This window comes from Ambystoma mexicanum, chromosome 7p, assembly GCF_040938575.1.
Source record: "Ambystoma mexicanum isolate Mex_15411 chromosome 7p, UKY_AmexF1_1, whole genome shotgun sequence".
Taxonomy (NCBI): domain Eukaryota; kingdom Metazoa; phylum Chordata; class Amphibia; order Caudata; family Ambystomatidae; genus Ambystoma; species Ambystoma mexicanum.
Genome location: NC_090939.1, coordinates 834,766,086 through 834,793,510, shown reverse-complemented (window position 1 = coordinate 834,793,510; position 27,425 = coordinate 834,766,086). Strand labels below are relative to the sequence as shown.

The 27,425-nt window shown below is 47.3% G+C and overlaps 1 protein-coding gene across 2 annotated transcripts in view; it reads right to left on the bottom strand.

The window, feature by feature from the left end:
* The window catches only part of NALCN (sodium leak channel, non-selective), a 3,431,684-nt gene that overhangs the window by 2,701,610 nt on the left and 702,649 nt on the right, over positions 1-27,425 (bottom strand). For both annotated transcript variants that reach the window (XM_069637002.1, XM_069637001.1), the window contains 2 exons: positions 7,966-8,105; positions 4,784-4,912 (listed from right to left, as the gene is read on the bottom strand). In XM_069637002.1, coding sequence (XP_069493103.1) covers positions 4,784-4,912; positions 7,966-8,105 — 269 coding nt within the window. The remainder of the gene's footprint in view (positions 1-4,783; positions 4,913-7,965; positions 8,106-27,425) is intronic.

The following is a 27,425-nucleotide window of genomic DNA, read 5'->3' as shown; positions in this document are numbered from 1 at the left end:
CTGAGTTCCCGAAGCTATCTCTTAGAATCTTCCCCCCCTCGGGGGAGTGAATGGAATTCACCCTCCTACTATTCCTGAGTTCCCGAAGCTTCCAAGCCAAAATCTTATGTTCTTTTTCCCCCTTCTCCATATATTTCTGTTTCAGAAAAGATAGCTTCCTTTCCGTCTGCCCCACCAGGAGGCCTGCCAACTTATAATGCAGCCTTTGTAGTTCCTCCCACTTTCCGGGGGGTATCTGCGTTTTCAATTTCCCCCCCGGTTGGATAGCATCAATCTGTTCTCTCACTTTTTTCTCCTCATAACCCTCTCCCTCTTTTTCCTTGAGCCTATCTCAATAAGGGTACCCCTAATGGTTGCCTTGAATGCATCCTAGATACCCATAATGCCTACCTCCCCCTTCTCGTTAATAGAAATGTAATCCTTTATATTTGCTAGAAGAGTCTGACGCACTTCCTTATCTTGCAACAGGAGGTTGTTGCACCTCTACTGGGTCCCAGAAGGGGGGGATACCGAGGGGAGACAAGGAATGGGGAGGGAGTATTCCGAGCAATACAGGTGTTCATAATATTGGCTGAACTGCTCAGCTATCTCGCTATCTCTTAGAATCTTCTCCCCCTCGGGGGAGCGAATGGAATTCACCCTCCTACTATTCCTGAGTTCCCAAAGCTTCCAAGCCAAAATCTTATGTTCTTTTTCCCTCTTCTCCATATATTTCTGTTTCAGAAAAGATAGCTTTGTTTCCGTCTGCCCCACCTGGAGGCCTGCCAATTTAGAATGCTGCCTTTGTAGTTCCTAGTTTGATCTTGACCATATCGTGATCCGACCGCTGGACAATTTCTACCCCCGATTCCGTGACCTCTTCCAGAAGCGAGGAATCTATCAGAATGTAATCAATGCGGGAAAACGCTGCATGTGGCTTAGAATAGAAAGTAAAGTTTGGATCTCGGCCCTGCTCGGAAGCGTGTGTATCCCTCAGGCCCAATTTCCCATAACCCCTTGAAAGGCTGGTGCCAATTTGTTTTGAAGTCGCAAGTCGGGACAGGGTTTGGCGGACCTCTTATCTCTCTCCGGACAGAGAACCATGTTGAAGTCCCCTCCACCAGTAGGGTACCCTCTGTAAATGCCATATTTTCTCTTTCATCCATTCCCAAAAGGCATCTTGCGCCTTTGGGGCATATATGCACATCAGGGTGAACAGCCGGTCCCGCACCTCCCCCTTGACCATAATATATCACCCCTCCGGGATCGAACCCCTGGGCGTGAAATGAGCCCTAGGAGAGACCAAGAGGGCGACTCCACGTTTTTTGGCCTGGAAGGACGCTTCGAACACTTGGTGAATGGCTTTGGCCCTGAACCTTGGTTCTTTTCCCTGAACCCAGTGGGTTTCTTGTAAGAATAAAAAGTGAAGCTGAAGCCTCACAAATTCTCTCACCACCAGAGACCTTTTTGAAGGTGAATTGAGTCCTATCACATTCAAAGACCCCACTGTCAAGAATTGGAGTGTCTCATCCATCAAAGCGGTGGTAAAAGCACACAGCCCTAACTATGGAGCTCTTAGTGTCACCCCCCACCCCCACGATGCCTCTGTGCTCTACCATTGCCCTGAGAAAGCCCTGGGGCTACAAAATAACCTAAAAAACTTGGCAAGGCCCAAACAAAACACCCAAGAAAAAAACCCAACAACTCACCCCTCCCCCACTCCCTGAATGTCTGGATACCCAGCGACCTCATCTCGTAGCTAAGCCAGGCCGCCAGTGTCTCCCCCCTCCGGGCTCTTTAACTCTTCAAGAACAACAACAACCTGAACCCCCCCCACCCCTTATGCATAAGCCGTCTTATGAACAACCATATCGAACCCCCACTCACAAGGTCAAAATTGGGCTCGGACCAAAAGTACTGAGGGTCTCTTCAGGTTTTAGGCAGTTCTGGCAACGCTGGGGCAACTCTCCTGAACTTCCTTTGACCCCGGACCTTACGCCTTTCCATTGCAACCTTGGTCCCTGTGGGGCCAGCTGGAGCTCTCCCGTGGACCTGCTCACCCATTTCCATGTCCGGATCACCCATAAGTTCCCTGGATACCTTGCTGATGTCATCTTTCATGACCAAGGCATACTTGTAGCCCTCCAACTCAAAGGAGAGCGAGAATGGGTATTCCCACCTATACCGGACACCTTTAGTTTGAAGCATCTTCGTCATTGGGGAGCAGAGCCGACGCCTTGCCAGCGTAAAGGCTGAAAGATCCTGATACACCGAGATCTGGGCCCCTTCCAACTCCACCGGGCCTCTTCTACGTGCTAGCTCTAGAATTTGTACTTTTCTCTGCGAAATAGTGGAAACGCACGAGGATTGACCTGGGGCCTCTGTTGGCTGCACCTGCCCTGTGAGCCCTATCGATGGTTGGTTCATTCGTATTGGCTCCTTCGAAAGGTGACCCCACCACTGCGTTGACTGCCTTTATAATGTCCATTTGCGTTTCGCTGTCTTGCTCCGGAAAGCCCAAAAAGCGCAGGTTACAGCGACGCTCCCTGTTTTCTAAGTCATCAAGTTTCAGGGCGCACTTCTCTCCAGCTCGGCCAGGCGCATGTCGAATTGAGTCTCGAGGATGTCATTTGAGGCCGTATTGTTTCCAATGTTTGAACCCTGTCATCGATGGAGTCAACTTTTTTGTCCAATGTGTCTAGCCGTACTGCAATGTCCGCTCTGAATCCTCAGATTTCTTCTAGGAGGGCGGCCATGCCTTTAGCAACCGAGCTGCCGTCCGTTGGTGCATTGTAGGTAGAGGCAGGGTACCAGGGGCTGGGCGGTGGAATCTCTGCAAGGATTCTGTCTAGTTCATGGGCACCCTTGGCCCACCCCAACGTCACAGAGGCTCGCTACCTGGATGGGGATAGCGCCGCAGTCAGGCAGAGATCCGGTACAGAAGAGTACACTGCTGAGTACAACCAGATGAGAAGCACCGCGGGAGGCCTTCACCAGCTGGGTAAGCCTTGTTGTCAGGGACCCTCCTCTTGCACACACCGAGCACCAGGGGCAGATCACTAAAGTGTGGCGGGCGGGTCGAACAATCCCCAACCGCTTAGGCCTCATAGGCACCGGTTGACCTCCAGAAAAACTCCAAGACTGGCCCCTGGTCTCTAGGCTGGCCCCCCACCTCTTTCCCCCGTTGCCCCTACCCAAAAGGAGGCACTTGACGTTCAAACAGACTGGAGGGGTAATGCTGGGGGCCCAGCCTGGCCCTTACACGCTATAGACAGGATTGTTACCCCAGCGACTCTGCTCATTGGTTGGACGTTCCCTTCTAGGCACAAGTAGCTATGCAGGCAGAACTGAAAGGGGGATGATCCTGCCGTTTTCCGGCAGAGGCACCAGTCCCCATGGTCAGGTTGGATGGGTGTCATTAGCTTTCAAGGATCCGAGCTCTGGCCACACCGGAGTTAAAGGGCCGTGAGATTAGGCCTGGGCAAGCTCCTTCGAACATCAAGCTCCCATGGTGCTCCGGAGACAGTGGCTCTCCCCACCGCCAGAATAATAGTGTGCCCGTGGACCAGGCGAGCGAGGGCCCCGCGAGGCGAGAGAGCGCACCGGTGCTCAGTGATCTCTGCAGGCAGTGAGGCGGCAGCCTCTGGACTTGGCGGTCCGTCCCTATCTACCTCTGGTGTGGCCAGAGCTCGGATCCTTGGAAGCTAAGGACCCCCGCCCACCTGACCTGAGCACCCTTGGAGCTTGATGTTCAAAGGAGCTTGCCCAGGCCTAATCTCATGCTCCTCCCCCTCTGTGGGGACAGCCGCCGCGCTGTGGAGCGGCTGCCGGGCGCCGTGGGCTGCTCTGATCCACGCGGATTTTCACTGCGCTGTAGCTCTGTCACTCTACACCACTGGGGCCCGGGATTTTCGCCTCTGGGTGCACGGAGGGCCAGCACGTCTTCTCGGGGGGGTCCAGACCTTCGCTGCGGGGGTCAGGGGGGATCAGGACGCGCTTAGCCTAGCCCAGAGGGGAGGTTGACTGAGGTGCGTCAACACATCTCGGCGCCCCCTGGTGGTCCCCGTAATTATTTGTTTTAATTAAATATTGTGATGTGGTTTGACAATAAACCTTCCACACTGAGGTACAAAAAAAAAAACAATCGTAACAATGTCCAATAGAACCTTACATACAACAATTGTGATCTAACTAGAGATGTGCCTGCCCAACAGCAAGTACAGTTTCAATATGATTCCATAGTTTAAAAACAACATTATAAAAAACAATGGATCCAGCAGAGACGATATAGGCCCAAAGCGCATCAGAGCCAAAGTGGATAATGGTATGCATGTGATTACTATATTCACGAATATACATCAATTGGAACAGAATACTGAGTAAGCAGTGATCATGATGACACATTCTGAATACCCGAGCATGAAGGCAGATATTCTTCTGAAACTACTTATCTGAGCCCCCCTCACTGTCTAAATTAAAGGATATTGCTCCAAATGGGGATGTTTCTAAATTTTCTGAGAAGTACAAGATTAACTATTAAAAAGCATGCAGTGTTCTCCTGCTTACCAGATAATCGCTCGCACTGCTCGCTTCTAGGTTTCTGTAAATGAATATGGTGCATGCCAAGTTGTTTTCAGGAAGCACTTTAATTTTCTATTGAGTTTATCACCTGTATTATTTAATTTGGGTAACAATATGTTGTAATGCACATTCCGTTTGATATGTTAAACTTATGATTGCATCATACAAAACATTGTTCATGTAATTGTTGGTAGAGATTCATAGATGACATGGGTTAACTTACCCAGGCTGTGTGTCATTTGTTACACAGTGATATGTAAATGTGCCAAACATCTGCACTCCAAGGATTCCATACAGAAGTAGAAAGAAGAGCAGAAAAATTGATACACTCCAGATTTGCTCCCCTGAACGCCTAAATTAAAAACACAAAGCAATAGAAATAAAGGCACATGGTTTTCCTTTCATATAAGCTGTTTCATATAACAGTTGAGTAGCCATCACATTTTGAGATCATGCATTTCAATTTCCTAACAAAATCTCAGTCCTTGAGTATTGTGGGCTGGGGGGTTGACATCTGTGCATTGCGTTCAGTTGTGTCTCATGCTAGCTAACGATTGGCATTGCAACGTTTAACAAAAATGAATTCTGCATTAACGTTACCCAAGATGTGCCTCAAATGTCACTTATTTCAGTCATAAAAACACATATGATTAGGTTTTCAATAATGTACATCTGTGCATTAGAGCATTACATTGTGCATATATCTCACCCATTCAAATTCTCACAAATCTTATCTGTCCCAATATAATAGTTGGTAGCATGAACATTTGAAATACATCTAGACCAAAAGGGACTCTCCGCCACAAAGGTTTCTGGAGTATACAAGGTTACTCCACTATACAAGGCATACAAGTGCCCTAATACGGTTCAACCACTTGACAGCACCTCTTGTTGGGTGCAGCGTTCCTATGCTCCACTAGATGAAGTGTTGGGGTACTTGGGCCAGCAGGTTCAAATGAACAGGCTGGCAAACAGCTTGGGGCATTGGCTCAGCAGCTTTTAGACTGCGAGCTGCAAATGGAAGTCATTCCACACCTCTGGCCCCTTTATCCTGGAAAAGCGACAGGAATCTGTTCTGCAGAGCAATAGAGAATCTGGTGCCACAAAATTCCTTTTGGCGATGAAACCTTGCTATCATATTCCGAAAATGTGTCTCAGCAGAATCTGTGCCAACATCCCGGACCCGTAGATCTCATCCATTTAAGATGGCAAAGTGACTGGGGATGCACAAATGGACAGACATATCCCTAGCCTGTACCCTTGTGACAAGGCCAGTTCCCACATAATAAAGGTGACACAAGATGTACAATACCAGAATAACTCCAATTATATCAAAGCTTCAAACTACACAATCAAGCATGATACCCTTACACCTTCTACCAACCCATCCTATTCACTATGCACATTTTTAAATCCAGTCTCCTCACAGCCCTCGACAAATCATAGCCAGAGTCAGCAATTGCATATCAGGGCATATCTTTTGTCTAACTCTGGATATAAAAGCTGGATGTCGATGAAATGGTTCCATGTGCTAATATCCCGCAAAAATATTGCGATACAAAAATATCGCCATATTTTTGCGGCGATATTGCCCCATGGACCCTGCGGGGGAACACCCCCTGCATTATTTTAAAATGTGCGAGGGACACCCCCACAGCCACCGGTTCCACAAATTATCACCCCCAAAAATATCACCTGTGGCGAGACAAACGGCCATATGTACAGCGATATTTTTGGTGGGGAAATTTTGTAGGGATACCGATGAAATATATTATGTAGCATGCACGGGGTAAGGAGAGTTGCGAAATGGCTAAATTGGGGTGGACATTTGGTGTGATAGCAACAGAGTTGATATGCTGTGTACCACTTGTGCTTTGCAAAGGATTTGGAGTGGTGAATGAAAGGGCAAGTGTCTTTCACGTCAATGATTATCGTGAACAGAAAGAGTCTGGTCCTGCTTCTGTATGGGAAATAGTAGGGTGTGAGGGGCTGTTTCAATTCAGCCTCCTTAAGTATTGCTCCAAATGAATAACCATGGTACCCACTCTAGAGTCTGCAGCCACACTTTAGCTCACTGTGCCTTCACTTTACTTACTAAAAGGGGTTGACAGAGCATCCTGCTTATAGGAGGAATGGGAGAAATCGCCACCCTTGCAACACAATTCGTCTCAATCTACTTTCATTTTGTTTCCATCTGGGAATGGTAATTTTGAGCAGTCTGATTGTCTGCAAATTTCAGTAAAGAGTTCTAGGTTTCAGGTTCCCCAGCCATTGCCCTGGAAATACATGTAACACCGAAACACATCCACGGACCGTTTTGCACATCTCATATGCAATCCGAACTTCTCAAATGACACACTTTTGGCGGGTGCCGCCCTCCATGGAATCAGTTCTCTCAGCAGCCAGGCTTCTCACATGTCCATTCACCTCAATGCGCTCTCAACCGCTCAAAATGAAATCCTCTGTTTTCACCTGCAATGGGGACTGAATTGGTTGAGAGGAATGGCAAACTGGTGGTAGTGGGGTTGTGGTGATCTGTCAGTAGGGGGCGAAATCTCCAGAAAGGCTGAACTAATCCCCATTCCACTGTTCATCAGAGTGTATTGGCGGCATTCCACCCGCTCATGTTCACAAAGCAAGGACGGTAACGCTCTTGCGCGTTTGCTTGGAAACTAGTCTGTGAGACCAATTGTGGACAACCACTGTGACTGATTTCTATTATGCAAGTCTTTGCAAAAAGGACGAGAATACTCGTCCTTGGCACTTAAGGGGTTAATTAAACATCCCTTGGAGCTCATTTTGCTCGTACACAGGTCCCCTCTGGGCAAGTTTCATCACATGGACTGCGGCGTGCAAACGAGAAGTGTAACGAGACGGGAGATCGTTTGCCCTCCGCAGGCAGCATTTACAATGCTTTCCTATGGAACCCGCCCGTTTTTGGCAAAAAAGCAGGCGTATCGCATATGAATGAATTGGTTTACGCCAGCATGAAAATCTCAAACTGGCGTCAAACCAAGTTCTTTTTGAAGGTGGAGGGCAAACGTGAGGCGGAAATGTAAATCCTGTTCCACTCCAGCCATCCGCCCTCAAAAACAATGAAAATCTCCCAGAGCTTGAATTGAGGCGTTAAAACAGGTGTAACACTGTTTCCATTTATGCTCGGGGGTTCACGAAAATGAGGCCCTTTGTGTTAGACGATCAACCTTGATAGGGGCTGTCATATATTTCAAAATGTCGGATTCTTTGCCAGTGAAGTGGAATCGCACAGGCCCTTTCCACATATCTCTGCTCGCGCGGGCCTCATGAGGACACTAGGAACAGACCCAAGGAAGTAGAGAGAGGGAGAGAACTCTAGCTTCACATGTAAGTCTATAAAACAATGCGCTATGACTGTGAGGAACTTACTTTAAAATATTCGTAATCCGTGTTCTCGGCAGCTCAAACCGGAAATAAATACGAAAGGCTCGGATCATGATTAGAGGCCGTGGGATGCGTAACATACCCCAGGGGGACATCTGATCGACTACAGCAGCTATTTCAAACACCTGCCAAGAAAAATATCATGAGTTAAGCCAGAAATCTGGATCAGTTCTTTCACGTTTGTTACATTGTATTCGCCGTTTATTCATCGTTTATTCATCATTACTTCCGCTCCCCACTCCTCTACTCTAGATTGTACAAAGACACTGCCTTCATTGCACAAAGACTCAACAACATGTATTATGACAATTACAGGAACATGTACGTGCCTGATGCATGGAGGATGGAGTAATTGCCTCGGGAGCACAGCTCAGGGGCAACGTGCTCGCCTTAGAAGCAAAACGACCCAAAGCAAAGGTTCGATTCCTGGGTCCGCGCTAAGCACGTTACAAACATCATATCATAAATTGACACTTCTACTTTCATACACTCGCTGCAGTTTCATTCTGATGTGTCTAGATTTGTTGGATACCCGTATAGCGCCATGTTTGGAAAACCATATCCCTACTTACATGAGACAACAGCTATGTATGTAGGAAGAGGGAACGCCTGCTGCCCTCCAGATGTTTCGCAAAGGTGCATTACTGCATGCACAAAATCACTTATGTTTTTGGGTGTACTTGAGTGTGTCAACAGTACATAGATGGGTGTACCCCTGAGTCATAAAGAGATGGACTCATGCATGCCCTCCGCCTGTGGCACCATTGCCTTCTTTGGCATGTCTAGAATAGAACATGCCGCTCCAGGTTACCACTCCAAAATTGATGAAAGACCTTTAAGGTGTCATCCACAATGCACGCCAACGCATCCACCCAATTGGATGCCGGTGCCATTGCATTTTTTGTTATGCATGCACATACATTATATATTCTTGCGCACATGGAGCACGAGGTGGCCATTAATGATTGAACAGTTGTCCTCTGGCTGAAGGTCAATGTTAATGCGATGGAGGTCCTGGTGGTTGATGGCAGCAAGAAACTATGAAACTCCTTCCTCTGCCCTGGCCAGGTGTGACTATGCTATAGTCTTTTTTTATTTTTATTTTTTATTATTCTTTGTATATGGTTATTACAAACCTTTACAAACATTTCAAAACACAAGATAAAATAGTACCATATGTGTGTTCCATTTCCATAAGAAGCAGAACATGAAGAGGAAAGGAAGTAACAGAAAAATGTATCTGTATATTGACCAAGCCCCTACCTCCATACTCTCACTTACTCTATGTCATTTCTAAAAAGCTCAAGAAAGTTCATTGCGGCCTATTTTAGCCCTCAAGTTCCTATTGCCCACAATATCCTAGCTCAATCAGTCTTCTTTTAACCCAGACATAACTCTTTACATTCCTTCCCATTTTACAGAACAAATATCTTCAGGAGATGATTTTACAGTTTTTTAGCACATTCACTACAGTACACGTCAAACTCCATTCATGACCGGAGATCAGTCTATCCCACAGAAGTTGTGAGATCAACCCCTCCTCCTGGGCCACATGTTTCCTAAATAGAACTGATCTCTCTCTCCAGGTACTCTCACAATCCATCAATAGATGTCTTAACGACTGATTGGATGGTTTGATGAATATTTTACAAACTTTGAGAGCTTCATCTACCTTTGCTCTAGTCATATTGTTGTTGTCAATAACTTAGACTTTTAAACTGACTTGAACAGGTGAAGTAGGTGTACATTCCTTGCTTCCGTTAACTCGATCTCTTGCTGAAAATGTGACCCTTCCTAATGGCTAAAAACCAGATCAGTCTAAAATGGTCTACTATCCCTTCCAAATATAATTCTGAAAATTCAGTTTACTTGTAAATGCCAGCATTCATGACTTTAAACCAGTATCTCTTATGATGGGGGTGTTCAGGTCTGCAAACATAATGTCATGGCTCTAGAACTTGACTAACTCCCAATGGAGCAATCCATGGACTTTACAGTTGTTTATCCTACTGTGTACAAACATGGCTTGGCCTTCAGAATTGACAAAACACTTTATTAAGCCTCTGTGATTTTTTCAGCAATAACCTGAAGTACCATGATTGAGACCTGCCAAACCTTACAGAGGCGTCCCGCTCATCTGAAAGAAAATACTTTCTTCTTAATACCCACTGTTTCTGGATTTGAAACCTGGGGTTCTAATAGCAATAATCACCTATGCTCAGGACCTTAACCCTGGCTCCGGGCCATTATCACCCATTCCAGCTGTTGGAACTGGTGATTATTGGTTAATTGAATGCCCTGATGCAAAACCTGTGTGGGTTCATTACCTGATACACAGGCAGATCTCAGGCTGCCAGAATGGGTCCTTGCCGCTCATTGTTTATTGGCTTGGATTCTGTTATCCCCCAGGGGTCACCACTCTCGCCCATACAATTTAATATCTATATGCAGCCACTAATGTCCCTCATTGACATACCTGGGTTTCAATAACATTCCTACCTGAATGATTACCAGGTACATATACATCAATATATCAGGCCAGAGTGATGACCTTTCATGTTTATGCATTGGCCTACATAATATTAACCACTGGACGGTTTCCAGTGGTCTACAACTCAGTCTGGGCAAGTCAGAAGTTATCTTACTGGGAACAAAGTAGTTGGTAGAGGACACTAGCTGTATACCATCTCCTTGCTTTTTGGACTATCCATTACTTACTCTGAGATGGATGAGAGCCTGGCATTTCTCTGGTAGCCTGATATTGCCTTTAAATCCCAGATTAACAGTCTAGTAAAATCGGTTTTCTTCATGTTACTGCCACTTTACCATGTTGTCCTTTCCATTACCAACACTGATCACACTTTTGTGGTTGGTTCTTTGGAAAATTCCGAATTGGATTATGCAAATATGCTATATGGTGAAAATCAAAAATATCAACTGGAGCACGTACAATCGGTTCAGGCTGCTGTGGTCTACTTGACCGTTAGACTTCGTAAATTCCATTCTTCTACATTTGGCAAGCACTCTCTGCACTGGCTGCCCTTACGGAAAATAAACGACTTTAGATGATTATATATACCTTACAAGAGCATCTGTATTCTTTCTCCTCATCAAAATACATGCTCCTCATTACTTAGGTAAATAATGTTCACAATGTTGACCCTTCTGGCCCTCCGTTCTCAAAGTGATTCACTACTTAGATTCCAAAACAAGATGTACGCCTAAAGGGGATCAGCGTTTCTCTGTTCTTGTCATTCACATTTGGAATGGCCTCCTGATATCTCTCTATAGATAGACCTCCTATGTTTTTGCAAATTTCGTTAGACCTATCACTGCTTTTAAATTCTTCAATATTGGTCATGTCTTCTTTCTCCTGGCCTAACTTATGTCTGCGCCTGTTTGCAGTTGATTGTGATTTGTTTTTTACAGTAGAAATGTATAAAACATAAACACATAACATGGATGACTGCAGTAGCTGAAACACTCGCACAGCTCTCGTCCTCCTCCACTCTGACCATTGCTACCACCTACAGGCCTCCAGGCACTACCACCCTGTTCCTCTCTGAATGGGCTGATTTCTGCTCCTCTCTGCTTTCTTTCACCTCCAAACTCCTCCTCTTGGGTGACTTCAACATTTAATTGGACGCCTCTGCTTCAGCATCTACTCTTTTAATTGACCTCTGCACCTCTCTCTCCCTCTCCATCCTCCCCTCCGGTCCAACCCACTCGGCTGGACACAATCTGGATGCCATCATCCACTCTGACCCCTCGTTCGCTCCTCCTCTGGCCACCACTCTCTCCTGGTCAGACCATGCTCGTCTCTCCTCCAACCTGGGTCCCTTCAGGCCTCCTACCGCACCCAGAAAAGCCCTGCAAACCTCGTTCTCGAAAATTCACCCAATGAAACGAGAGTAAGCCTCTGCCTTTTCTTCTACCTTCATCCCCACTTCCCCCCTACCGCAGACTCCACCACATACTCTGCTCTCAGCAATCTTCACTAAGCAATCACCAATACTCTTGACATTCTTGTCCCAGTCTTGAGGATCCGCCTGAAACCTGCATCTAAGCGGAATACGTGGTATGTCTCAGAACTTGCAGCCCTGAAACAAAAGTGCAGAGCAGCGGAAAGGAAGTGGCAAACCTCAGGTTCACTCTCTGAAAAACTACTGGCCTGCCCCAAAGGCAATACAGACTCACCATCTGTGCCAAGAAACAGGCCTACATTCAGGCACGGGTATCAGGTGCATCCAATAACACGCAGAACATTTCAAAATCTACAGGGAAGTAGCCAACCCTTCCACAGTCTCGTCCACCCCTCTGCCTTCCCAGGCCCTCTGCAATGCACTGGCCACACACTTTGCCTCCAAAACTCCAGACATCCTGAGCACCTATCTTACTCACCCACAAAAACCCATCACACACACCTTTGCCTCCCTTGGTCACTCCCCCTCGACCGCTATGACACCTGAAGAAGTTACCAGAGTTGTCTGCTCTATGAAGGATTCCTCCAAACAAATCCCCCCCTGCTCATCCAGAATTTTCAAGGACAACATTGGCTCTCTTGCCCCCACACTTGATGATTTCTGCAATCACTCCTTTGCCTCTAGCTCTTTCTCCTCCTCCCTCAAGCACTCCCTTGTGCGCTCACTATTGAAAAAGCCTTCAGCAGACCCTACCTGTCCATCCAACTACCACCCTATTTCAATCACCCCCTTCCTGGGGAAACTGCTGGAGAAGTTGGCCTTGCCCCAACTCAATTTGCATACTGAACTTGGTGGTCTCCATGATCATCAATCTGAATTTCGAGCATCCACAGGCATAGAAACTGCTCTTCTGAACACCTGTTAAAAACTGCTCACATCCCTCAATTCCAATTCCCTAGCTGACCTCATTCTACTTGATCTCTCTTCTGCCTTTGACACTGTCAAATATTTCAGCCTCATACAAAGGCTCCACAATACCCTTGGTATCTCAGAACGGGCACTGGAATGACTGGCCTCTTTCCTAACTGACTGCTCTTGCCGTGTTCTCTTGGGCACCTTCTCCTCTCCTACTTCATTCTCCAACTGTGGTGTATCCCAGGGATCTATCCTCTCCCCCTATCTCTTTAACATCTACCTTGCTCAGCTGGCACACCTCATCTCCTCCTTCTCCCCCAACTTCCAGTGTTATGCAGATAACACTCAACTCTTTTTCAGACTTCCTGCTGACTCACTCACACCTTCCTTCATCCCTGACTGCCTGTCTGCCATCCAGGCTTGGTTCACTTACAATGATCTGTGCCTCAGTGCCAGCAAAACTGAGATCCTTCCGATTGGGACCCCGGTTCCCTCCTTCTCTTCTCTCTGGCCTCCCACCTTGAGCTCTCCCCCAGCTCCTTCTTCTGAAGGCAGAAACCTTGGAGTCATCGTTGACTCTTCTCTATCCTTCCTCCCTCACATGCAGGTCATTGCCAAGAAGTTCCACTTCCAACACTTCCTTCTCAAAGGGATTCTCCCATTTCTCACCTTCCCCCAGAAACTCAATGTTTCCTGAGCCCGGGTTCTCTCTAGGCTTGACTATTGCAACAGCCTTATCCTCAATCTACCCTCCTTCACTCTGTGACCCCTTCAGCTAATCCAGAATAGAGCAGCAAGACTTATCCTTGGCCTTAAGCCCAGGGACTGCAGCTCTCCTACCCCAAAAAGCCTTCACTGACTCCCGATTGCTGCATGGATCAAATTCAAATCCCTCTGCATGACCCACAAGGATGTCTGGGGCCGGGGACCACACTATATGCAACTCTCTCTTACCAAATACTCCTCTTCTGGACCTCTATGCTCCTCTGGCCCCAACTCTGTGTGTAAAGTGTTCCACTAAACAGAGAGCAAGAGGCTGCTCGCTTCCTTAGCTGGATCCCTCCTTTATGAACAGCCTCTTCCTCTCTCTGCATCTTGAGCAGGACCTTTTTAAGCTCCGAAAACAATTCAAGAGTCCTCTTTCCTCCTCCTTCCCTTTTCCCTTCCTCTGCTAATCTCATAGTTGCTGTGATTGGTGTCTTGGACCTTTATGCATCCTCAGGGCCTCTGACCATTAACACCCAATTTCCCCAGCTTCTGTTTTTCCATCAGCAGTTGCCACGCACACCCTCCTCACTGGAGATTCGCACTTTCCACCCAGTGGGCCTCCTGGCCACATAGCACTTACCATAGCTTGCACTTCATCTGCGGCTCACCCTTGAGCACGGACACCACAGCACCTACTCCACTGCCCTCTTCCTTGCTGCACTTTCACATTCTGAATACTCACAAGGCATAGTAGGTTCATCCGACAGTTTTGTATTTAATTTGTTTGCCATCCCATGTTCCCTCCCTGGTGCCAGGTGGGCACTTTGAAATAGAATGTGTTTCCTGTATAAGCACCTAACAAGCAAACAATAAATAATTGAATTAAATAAATAAATAAACACTTGCACTTCTTGTCAAATTTATTATCACACTTTGAGCAAAGAGCAACTCTCCTTTCAGAGCGTTAGTTGTATGAACACACACTCACTCACAACTTGGTTGAGCGCTGTAGTTGAAACACAGGAGCACTTGATTTTCTTTTCATACTTATTATTTCACTTGAAACTCTAGTAACAGTCTAGGAAACTGCACTTTCTTTTTTTTCTATGCTGAGCTGCTGAGAGCTTCCCAATATAATCATGTGTTGTCTTCTGATTGTATTGCATGTAGCATCACCATACATCTTTTTGAAATAACAGGGAATTGCAGAATGTAGGTTCCTAGTCACATAGGAAAGCACCCAATCTTTCGTATCTCTGAGCATGACATATATTCACTTAAAAGGCAAATACATGTGATTTACTTTGAGGCTCCATAAGACTCCTAACTAAGGCTCTCGTTGATTTTTGTCTAGGCTGTGAAAAGGAAGGGAGGGAAAAAACAAAAGCTGTATTATGTGTGCTCTGATTTCACTTCCTTTGTCAGGGTTGCAAGTATGGCTCTGAAAATAGTTTGCTCCATACCTGGAATCAAGTGATTTTTCAGGGAGTAAAAAAGCAATTAGCTCTGCCAAAAGGGATATGTTCTGCTTATTTAAAGGTGTTCATATTCCTTAAAATTGCCCCCTGAGATTGAGCAGTACTATTATTAAAGTTACTTCCTGATCTGCTGGTCACCGATTCAAAAATATTAGAGGAACATTGTGGGTAGAAGCAGAGGGTAAGCTCCTATATGTTTGTTGTTTCCAGTTTTGTTGGACACATTTTCCAGTTTTTAGTGCGTACACATGGGTGGTGTGTATGCCTCTTAGCTGTAAGGCTGGTTTTGTGGAAGAGTTGTCACATCTGTGTTCACAGGACAATGTAATGTGGATAGTAAGCAGAGGCCCAGAAATTCTGATCATCATATTCTGAGGTGCAGTTATTCTGATGCAATTATCATCCTTGCACGCATTATGAGATAGATATTCCCCGGGACCTTGAATTACATCATTAAAGTGGCATATGAACTCCCATTGGCATGTTTTCTGACACATTTCTTTTGTCACTATTATCCCACCTGCAAATTATGTATCCTGTCTGAATTGGTTGCCAGCCACATCAGTTATGATAAGCGATATTTGTCTTTTGTAAAATGCATCAGTGTTTTTTTTCCAAGGGTTTAAAACACACCATGCATGTCTCTCAATAGGATCAACAAATGAATACCCACAATTAAACCTTTTGTTCATCCTGTGCATACAGAGATTTGTTGGTGCATACACATACTTTTCACTGCATTTTTCTCTTGTAGAGGAGGAGCCGAGTACCTCTACCAGAAGTTCCGCCCCCTATTCTGCCTATATGTTGGCAACCGGCCATTGCGACATGCGCAAAGCCAATAATGGTACCTATATCACGAAAAGCTCTTGAAACAAGGTATCCATTGAGAAAACCCTACATGTATCCACAGAGAAATGACGGCTTCCTGAAGGAAATTCCGGAAGAAGTGTGAAAATGAATGAAAGAGAGGATTGGTGATGTTGCATGAAGCAGAAATGACACACCCAGAAGAGGCGCCAATGAAGAAAGAATATAGACCTTATAGAATCTGATGATGAAGTAGTGAAGTGAGCAACAATTCGGGAGCGAAATGAAGATTGCACGTGCGGAGAAGCACTCTAGAAAATGCAAAACCATTTTACAAATGTACAGACGCAGTAATGCAAGTAGACAAAGTAATCATGAGGCTAGATATGTAGTCAATAGATTGCAGGTGATGTGCCAATGTATATATATAGGAATGTATAGACTCTGGATGTTCCATAATCATGTCCCTGTATCCCATAGAAAGTATATGTAGATGTTCCCCATTGACCAATCACAGCGACTAGTACGATTTCTTATTTGCCACATAGCATGATGTCACTTATGACAAATTTTAAGTAGAGAAGTATGTTTTTTTAACATGTTTTCGAGAACTCACTGAGCAAACTGTGCGTTGTCTGTTGATGTCCGTTGTACTCCCTGTTTTAAAGACTTGTTATTAAAACAGCTTTGACTTTTGACAACTTCCTGAGTCGATCTGATTATTGATGTATGAGTAAGATCTGCATCCCCATCTATCTCAGATACTCTTACCTCATCTTAAAGGATCTGATCCCCGGGTTCACTTGGTGGCAGCTCTCTGCTACCAAGTGAACTGATGTTGGTTACTGATCGACCCAGTAGGCTTTTAGAGATTGCGGAACATCAGACGTCTTCTGCCAATTACCTGGAGGATCGCAAGGCTTCCTGTGGAGAGAGGCCAATAAAGAAATCTTGTAAATAAAGAAGATACAGGTGGGACGGACCCTTCTTTCACAAAATCCCTCCTGGTTTGCACAGGCGCTGAGCGGATTGAAGGCGAAGGTGGCTGTTTGGAGGAGGAGTCAATCCTGTGCGTCAGGAGCCGAAAGACGAATGGTGAGTGGATTGAGGAGAATGGCAAATAATGTGGGAACAGGGCGTCATGGTAATAATGAAGAGTAACGAGGGGTTGGTTGAGTAAATATATGACGAGGAGCGTCAAGACGAGGAGCATTTAGATAAGCCCAGAGTCATTTGCTCAAGGAGTGTCTAGAAGGAGTTATTCCAAAACCTAAAGTGGATACTTAAGTGGCACATGGACAAAGTCTGTGGGAGGGAATAACTCAAACTCCCATTGGGGTAGTTTAGGGGCAACTAATAGCAGCGAAGAGTGCCAAGGTAGTACATGTAATTGACTAGTTGTCTGTTTATGTATTGAAAAAAGTGAAGTGTCAGAGCGCAACGAGGATAGGTTGTGTTCAGTAAAGATTAAAAGGTATAATCTATCTGTTCAGTCATTGTTAGAGCCAGCTGAAAAAGGTAGATTGGAGTAAATTGTGAAATAGAGGGTTTGAGCACTGACTGTTGGTGCACGCTCATATTTGTTATTTTTCTGAAACGTATTTTGTGTAAAGCAACAGTAAGTATTGACAGTAAATTATGACTTGTCACAATGGGGGATGTTACTCTGCTGGTGCATCTTTGCAAGCAACTGCCAAAACATGCATCCAACCTTAAACAGTATAGTGCGGAATGGATTAAGGGTACCTCAGATAAAATGTTCATGCCATGGCCACAAGGGGGATCGCTGTCAAAAGTGGTTTTGCAACACATGACCACATACTTGCACGCTGCGTAAACATGGAAGAAACTGGAGAAATGTTTAGCTAGCTTAGAGCTTTGGAAAATGTACCAGGAGCAAAGAGAAGATCCGTCCGCTGACGACTGGATGCTTAATCAGTGCAGGGAGGAAGGTGTTGAGCCTTCTGCTCCCCCTACCACGCTCAAAGTAAATGGTGATAGTATGAATGATGATGGATTATATCCATTAAGGAAACTAAAAACGGCAACACGATATAGTAATCCGATACATGAACCGCATGCATATAGCAGTGATGAGAGCCCAGAAAGAGAAAGGGCTAAAGTAAAGGAAGAGACCTTTAAGGTCCTACAAGACAAAGAAGAGAAGAGTGAATGACCAAATGTATCTTTAGATATAGAATGAGAGATGAAGAGATGGAAAGGAGAAAAACATAAAGCTGACAAGGTTATGCTAGTGCAGAACGAATGGATGGGTGGCAGATATTGCTCAAGCTCGATGGGAAAAGTATCGAGGAAGTGAGACAAGGGGAAGATCAAGATGAACAGGATAGAAAAGACAGGGAACTAGAGAAATGATTGAAAGAGGATGAGCATAAAAGGAAGAGTAGACAACAGGGAGAGCAGCTATATCAAGAGGAGCAACTAAGAAAGGAAGAAAGAATAGAAGAACAGAGAAAGTATGACAAGAGACAGAGAGCAATCAAAGAACGAGACAGGCTAGAAAAGAAGAGAGAAGAGGAAGAAGAACAGCAATTATGAGATAAAAGAATGCAAAGACGAAGAAGTGCGTAGAGCAAACAAAAGAAGGGAAGAGAACAGACCAGACAGGAAGAGGATAGAATTAGATAGCAAGCAAAGTAGCGAAGGGCATCTGAAGAAGAAATGGAGCGAAAGAGGAGACAGAGGGCACGCAACATTGATTGCATTCAGAAAGAGCTGATGGAACCGAGTCCAGTAATATCAAGGGGCGACATAGAGGAGTTTCTCCCACTGCAAGGAGCAATGCCAGGACCGTCTACAGTAAATCTAGACGAGAATTTAGAGATAGGATGCATCAGAGATAGGATTGATAAAGTCTATCAGGAGATGAGGACAAAAAGTGAATCGAGAAGTAAGGGAAAAAAGATCGATCCATAGGTGTTCAGTCACAAAGCAAAGAAGGAAGCCCATTTAGTCTTGAGCATAGAGCCTTGTCTTTGGACAGGCTGACTTTAAACAGAGATAAGAAATATGAAAGCCACACTAGTTGGGAACTAGATATGTCAGACGAAGACAGAGAAACCTTCTGTGGGGAAGAGGGATGTCTGCAGACAGACAAGGAAGTAAGATGTTCGGATTTAGGCCAACCTAAAGATAGGACGCCAGACCCCATTGCATACCCAGAGTGACCTTATGGATGATTGCATCATGACAGGGGGGAATTGCCACCATATGTGAGCAGGCTGAGGTAATTGCCAGGTCAAAGGCAATCAGGAACCATTGTACCCACTATGGATAGGCAGACGATGGGAGCCAATTGCAGATTTGGTTTATTAGAGAAAGGAGGGGCCAGACCGCAGTATTTCCCTTGGCCCCAGATGGACAAGGATTATTTAAGATGCAAACTCCCTAGTTTAACAATGGGTGTGGGAAAGTGGATTTATGAGCTAGACAAGATGACAGGAGGAAATACATTAGCTATAGTGGACATTAAGGGTCTCCTACTGGCTAGTCTTGGGGAAAGAGCTGATGACTTTTGGACAAGAGCAGGTTACTCGTGGGTCATGGCACAGAACACAGCTCATGACAGAGCATCATTTAATAATTGTAGGGTGGTTGTTTGGAAAGCATTCAGGGTACAGTATCCTGTTACGTCAGATATGGGTGAAATTATGACACGTAAGATGAAGGATGACGAGGATCCGCTTGCTTACATTCAACATTTTCAGGAACGGTGGACCTTGGAAACTTGAGAGCCGTGGGGGAAATCAGTGCTAGTATTTTACCACATTTTGTGTCAGGGATTGCCAGTACAGGTACAGAGACAGCTCAAGAAACTAGTGGGAATGGAAGCGAAGCCATGGGCATGAATACAGTTGTCTATCGCTCATCATTGCCGATTGCTGCAAGAGAAAAATAAGACGAAGGAAGATGCTGGGAGGCTTGAGGATGCTAAGTTAGTTCAGAAGAAATTGTCAAAGTACACCATAGAAGGTGCAGTACTGTCAAGCCGAGAAGGGCTGGGAACGCAGCAAGCAGTGAGTATGCCACAGGTAAATAATCAATGGCAATCGGATCAAGCAGGGAATGGGTTTGTGCCGAGAGGCAGAGGAACAGGTTTCAGAGGAAGAGGTGGTTTCTAGAAGAATCAGGTTGGCTTTCAGAATAACCAAGGTGGGTCTCAGAATATGCAGAATGATAATCAAAATATGCAAGGAGGGGAAATGAGAAGACTCCCTCCTATATGTTGGACATGTGGTATGACAGGGCACATAGTGCAACCATGTGGAAGCCAAGGGTATGTACATAACTGGCAATTCTCAAGAGGGGGGAACAGCTTACCCTCCAGCATATAGCTCACAAAGTAGGGTTGAGTTTGCCCAAGGTCAGACAGTGTATCAAGAACCATCTCCGCAAATGCAACAGGCTTTGCAAACACGAATCTGCTGCAAAGGCAGTCACAGCACAAACCCATGCAGATACAGCAGAATGCAAACACAGGACAGTTATTGACTCCTAGAGTAGGGGGTGTCACTATTGTGGGAGGAAGTCCTTTACAGGCATGGGAATAAACATGTATCCACAACAGAACAGCTCACAGGGTGACTTTTTGTGTTCAGTACTATCAGTGGCACCGAATCCTCAAGAGGAACCAAGGGTTGATGTTACCATAGGAGGCAAATCCTTTTCTTTTTTAGTAGACACTGGGTCAACTCCCTCATGTATACGAGAGGGAACATTTTCATTATCAGGAAATGCCATGAATGCCCAAGGCTTCTCTGGAGCTGCAAGTATAGTTCCTTTTACTGGTGAGTTACCGGTATCTATAGGAGAATGTTATATGCGTGTACTTTCATTGTATTCAAGGCAGACACCAGGTAAAATTATGGGCCGAGACTTAATGACAAAGCTAAATATGATGATTTCTTTTACTGACAAAGACATAGTGTGTTCAACGCCAGGGATACATTATTTAAACATGGGCACATTTATCCTGGCATTTACAGGGCAGATAGCTCTGTGAGGAATGCCATTAGAGCAGGAAGTCTTTCTTTATGGGGTATGCATTTTGTTAACGTGGCTTAGTGGGAAAAATTATGATACCTGATCAATTTTTGTTCAGGCCCCGGATACCCATGGACAAAGAGGGGGGAAATATGTTTCCCTTACAGCTGCAGGCAGCCATAGTACAAGGGGAATTGTTGATGAGGGCAGGCCATGGAGAACAGTAATTTCCATTGGTGAAGGGTATAGATTGACCGAAGTCACAGACAAAGATATGTTTAGGGATGATCAGTCAGATGTTAAATTAATATTTGAGATGAGTATTACATATGGGATCAGAATAGAGAGAAGGGAAATCCCACAGCGAATGGTGAGAGTGCAGCAGTGCCCTGCATTTTTTGATGAAGACATGGAAAAAGTGCCAACCTCTTTATGGACTACAGGCCCTTATGATGTAGGCCTATTGAGGGGGGTGGGAGAAGTTAAGATTAAGCTGAAACCTCATTACGACCCTGGCGGAAAGTGACTGACCGGACCGCCACAGCGTAAATAGCGTTTCCGCCATTGCACGAAGGAGCAAAGTGCGGCCCATTCCGACCCATCGGGCACGAGCACCACGGCATGGCGGAAGTGCAAAGTCCGCGATGGCGGAAATGACCCCAAAACGGCCCAGACCGCCGCCGTACGGCGCCCTAGGTGCAATACCGCCACCCATCACAGCGGACACCGCAGTGTGCGCCTACCGGAAAGTAAGGTGACCGGAAATATACGGAAACGGAAGTTAAAACATGGGCCCGGAACGGGAAACATCCCGCCGTACACCTATAAAACCACTAAAACCACACAACCACTAAAAACACTACCCTGAGACACACCCCAACCCGTCATCCACCCTAGCGAAACCAAGAAAAATGGGAAAAGTAGCGAAGAAAGCGTGCGACCGCAAGCGGCAGGTCCACTTCTCCCGTGAGGAACTCACCGTGCTAACAGAGACCCTCCAGGAGAATGCTGCCGTCGTCTTCTGCACACAAATGACCAGGACGGCACTTGCAAACAAGAAGGCCATATGGGCTCTGGTGGCACAGCGGGTAAGTGCGGTGGGGACCGCACCCCGCACCCCACAGCAATGCCGAAAGCGATGGGACGACCTGCGGATACGCGTCCGCAGCATACTCTCTGCCAACCGCAACATTGCCACAGCCACCGGGGGAGGTCCTGAATCACCCATCAAGTTGACCCCCTGGGAAGAAATCTGTGCCTCCACCATCGGAATGGAGAGCATAGAGGGAGTCGGAGGGATGGAGAAAGGAGTGCAGACATCCGAAGATTCAGGTAGGTGGGCCAGATAAAACAATGCCAAATCCACAAAGTCCAACCATGTGAAGTACCATGTGTCCACATAGTGCAACAGAAACACATGTCCAGGAGAACGTCCACACACATCGGCCTGATAGCGCACGTTAAAACCCACAATAAATACATAAATAATTAAAAACCCCTAAAACACGCACTACACGTGCAGCAGGCACACCCTAACTGCAGGCTGCCAAACAACTGCACCCTCACTCCACACACAAATGAAAGCACCTCCAAGGCCCCGACCCAAATCACCCTCAGGTACCACCCCAATGCATGTGATACAATGCCATTCCAATTCCCACAGACCCATCAATAACCCTCGCCCTCCTTTACTCCACCACAGGGTCCGATCCAAACGACGAGCTTCAGGACACCCCTACCAGCACACCTGCAAAGAGGGCCAAGACCAACGGCCAAAGACCCTCCACCTCAGCTGCACGCATCAAGACACGGCAGCAGCACAAATCAGGTGGCAGCACAGAGGAGGGAACATCAACAGGCACCCCAGCAGCCAGCATGCCCACACCACCACCACCACAGGTCCCCCCAACGGATGCCACAGAAGGCACTGCCTCTGGTGGCAGCAGCACCATAGGTGACACCCCATTGATGGCAGCATGCTCCGACACAGAAGACGGGGATGTCGAAGACAGATCCATCCATGACCTGTCCCAATCCCCCTGTCTGTCCCATCCCATACAACATGAGGATACCACGCAGGGGCACCCACAAGACGACGACTGGCCATCCCCCACAAGCCCTGTGGCAAGGCAACATGAGGTCAACAGCCCCTCTGTGACACCCCCGCAAATGGCCATGGCCCAGCAGAGGCAACAGTCCCTCGACCAGTTAATCGTGCAACAGCAGCAACTGGCCACGCTCCTCAAGGACCATGCCGATGAATGTGGGGGAACTAAGGCAGACATAGAAACATCAACTGAGACACTTAGGGCAGAAATGGAGAGAGGTACAGAGACACTAAGGGCACAAATGGAGAGTAGCACCGAGAGCCTGGGAGTCCAAATGGAGAGAAGCACCGAGAGCCTGAGGGGGGAACTGCATGCGACGTCCAAGGACGTATGTGCCGAACTTGCCGCAGTGCGCCGTGTGCTCACTGAGCTCTCGCAAACCCTTAGGGACATGCATGGACATGAGCAGGCAGAGACATCATCCGTTGCAAGTTCCGTCCAGGGCAGCCCCCAACGTAGATCTGGGAGGAACCTGCGCTCCACAGGCAGGGGTGCCCCTGATACCCGCAGAGGGGGCTTGCAATAGCGACTGCCCACTGACAACGAGCATCTGTGGACACTGGTGTTCGGGGGGAGGTAGGAGGGTGGAGGGGGTGTGTTGGGCTCACTTGGGTGGCGGGTCGATAGGGTGTACAACATGATATCACATATGCCATAAACAGTGCACGATCAACCAATGAGATGTGTGGACATTGATCTTTGTGTACTAGGCCATCATAGGCGTACAGTCCATATTGTGCATGTCCCAGACACACACAGTGCCACGAGTCCCGTGTCCATGTATCAGCCACCAGGCGTGAGTGCTAGAAGCATACATCAATGAGATGCTGACGAATGTCACGGCCCTCCTGTGCCTCGCAGACTCCTTGAGGTGCTGCCACATCCCCGCCCTCATCATGACCATCATCAGGTGCTTGCAGTTCTGCGTCAGGGGGCATGGGCACATTTCTACGTACGCACATGTTGTGGAGCATGACACATGCCATCACCATCTTTGCAACCTTCTCATGGCGGTACAGGAGTGCCCCGCCAGACCTGCTGAGGCAGCGGAAACGACCCTTCAGTAGGCCGAATGCCTGTTCAATGACTACACGGGTACGTGAGTGGGCATGGTTGTAGTCCTCCTCATGCTGGTCCCGTGGGTTCCGGACTGGTGTGAGGAGCCATCTCTTCAGTGGATATCCAGCATCACCTGTATGTGGACGAGAAACGTATGATGTGGAATGCCATTGCTACGTACGCACACCCCCCCCCCCTTCCTGCCAGGTCATTGCCGAATCACATACCCCACATTATCATGCATGTAATGAGACTCACCGAGTAGCCAGGATCTGTTCCCTGCATGTCGCTCCATGTAGCGTGGTATTGTAGAGTTCCTCAAGACCATAGAATCATGGGTTGATCCAGGGAATCGGGCACAACAATGTGTAATGATCCTGTTGGAGTCACACACCATTTGTACATTCAGAGAATGAAATTGTTTTCGGTTGCGGTACTGGGCCTCCATGGCATGTGGGACGACCAATTCCACATGGGTGCAGTCGATGGCACCAATGCAACCCGGTATGCCGGCAAGTGCATGGAATCCCACTTTTGTGTTGGTAATTTCCTGCTCCGAGCGTGGTAGGGAGATGTAGTCGTCTGCGTGCTGCAGGAGGGCATCGAGCACTTGCAATAGTGTCCGTGAGAACAGTGACTGAGAAATGCCATGCAACTGTCCGACTGTGTGCTGGTAGGTGCCTGTGGCCAGGAAGTGGAGTACAGACACCACCTTCAGTAGGGGTGGGATGGCGGTTGGGCTATCTATCATGCTGACAAGGTCAGCCTGTGTCATGTCCACAATGGCGGCTATGGTGTCCCGGTCCAGACGGTAGAGGGTGTGGATCTGCTCATCAGTGAGGTTGAACGGATGTGCTCGGAGGCGTGGGATTGCGGGCTGCCTGCGTGGTGGTAGTGGCTGTGCTGGCGGCCCTTGCTGGCCCTGCCTTGCCCTCCTCCTCCTCCTGCGTCTCCTCCGTGCGGCCGGTTGTAGTTGGTGTTCGTCTTCTTCCTGGAGTTGGAGTACTTGCAGTGCTATCAGGTCCCCCAGGGCCAACATCGCGAGTCCTGCCGGTAGCATTTCGGTGTGGTTGTGGGAGGAGACTGGCTGTGCAATTTATGTGTTTTCAGGCTGTATGGCCTCCACCTGTGGTGATTCATTCCACCTGTGCAAACTGCTCTCCCCTTTGGCCGAGCACGTCCCGCACACAACGCTGCAATTCGGGGAATGGCATCTTGCTATTGCAATCATGTATTTGTACCCGATGGCCGTGTAACATTGGTTGATATGTTCATTCTGCTATGGTCCCATTGTTTCACATACTATCTGTGCAGTCGCGAACAGACTTGTGAAGGGTCAGTGGTACGTAGTACTCGAGTAACGGTGGGCCCTCATGCATCACTGTACCGAGTTGCAACGACGGGCGGGGCGTCCCATTTGTGGGTGAAGGCAGTTGCCATTTTCACACACAGCCGCACTAGATGGATTAATTAGTGATTTCAAACGGCCACAGATGCTTCTTCGACGTGATGTTGCAAATGAGGAATTCGAAGGGCGGCGCTTTCGGTTTTCAGCTAGCGGCGAGGAAATGCCCACAGGTCTGACTGCAAATATAACGTACTATTGTTCAATGTCCTTGGGACAGGGGCCATGGCGAGGATGCAATGATTGATATGAATGGTTTGGGATGCGCAATAGCGACGTGGGCGATGAGGCCGGACGTTCCCAAATACATGTTACTTCACAACACTGGCATTACGGGCTGGGGCACTGTGGATTTTGCAGGCTGCATAACGCACAGACTCAATGGATATTTCTAATGTTATGTGAGTAAATATTCTGGCGTTTTAATCCCGGGATGAGGGAATGATGAATGGATGCATGGGCAGGTGATTTGATACAGAGTTTGCCATGTACAGGGCTTCTTGGAATCTATACGCCTCCCCTACGCTATGTGATGCAGGGCTGCCATAGTGGGACCATCGTCTATCTGGCCTTGTTGAGCCCTCCCTGTCTCGACGCGCCCTCAGACACTTGTGTCCATGCACGTTACCAATCCCATCTGATGGATTCTGTTTTGACAGACACATGCACAGGTACACTCGTTTGTGATGGTGTTTACACCTCGATATAGATAGTTATGAGTCGCAAGTGGTTTTTGGGTGGTGATGAACCTTTGGAGTGGGCTAGCATGCATATGGCTGTGGATTTAGTGTGATCATTGAAGTGAGTTGTTCGAATGTAGTTCTGATGGCCATTCTGTTCTTTTTCTTTTCTTTTGGTTGACAGGTATCTCCTCCCCTTTTGCCACTGCCATCTGTATGCCACTCCTGCAGATGGGTTTTACTCCCGACACCTGCTGCTTCGTGTTAATCAGTGGAGCAGCATTACGATCTTATGGGACGATCGCCAATGGGCCACATGCCCTTACGCAGTACTGGTGGCTCGGAGCAACATTTCGGCCTTTCAGCTGGACTAGTGCCTCCCCATTGGGACGGCCCTGCGGTTCTGTGCGCTTCCATGTTGCCTTTTCGTACGTGAATGTGGCTCTGTGTACCATGATGGAACAGGGCGTCACACAAGTAGTGGCTGGTCATTTCTTGCGGATGCAGCCCACAATGGTGAAATGTGTTTTGGAGTTCATGGCCTGATGGCTGTATGGGCTTGGTGATTTTGTTGTGCATTAAATTTCTATTCTGATTTGGCCCGTGTAGCGTTCTTCTTTGCAAGTGATGTGGCATATTCCTATTTGGGGAGCGATGTATTGTGAGGAGATCTGCATTGGGTTCCAGCTTCGGAGTTTAGTTGCGTGGTACTGTACTGGACGCGTTTGCCTACGAAGCCCGTGAGGTCAGGGATGGGGGCTGCCAATATGACTGTTTGAATGTTGTCATGCTCAGGGGCGGCGGATTGGGTTTTGTGTAACAGATGCCGGTCAGCCAGGTGGACTGGTGGAATGATGTGATTTTCGGAATATTGCTGGTCACAGGTGCCTGTGTTTGCGTGCGTTTCTTGGTGGGGGACTGTGGTCATGTCCATGGGATGGCTTCTGTATTCGTGCCATCTGTGCCCTGCAGCTCCCATTGGCCCCTCTTGTGTTTCATTTGTTCGTTGGCATGCATGGGTGACTTGTACATTTCAATGGTTGCATTGTGACTTCATTGCACCTACGGGGAGTTGTACTTTGTGGGCAGGGAGCGGTGTACAGGCACTCAGTGGGGCCGTTTACGGTTGATTCGCGATGCCGTACTTCTCACCATGGCGGAATGGTTCATTCCGCCATGCTTGATGGCGTTAGGTACATGTCCGCTAGGGTCGGAATTAGCGTACCCTTGCGCCATGGTGGTGTTTACGGTTTGGCATGGCGCGCGCGCGCGTGCTTGGTGCAGTTAGCGTTGGCGTTCACTACGGTGTAGCTAATGGCTTCGTACTTTGCGGTGACGGGTCATAGTCGCACCGA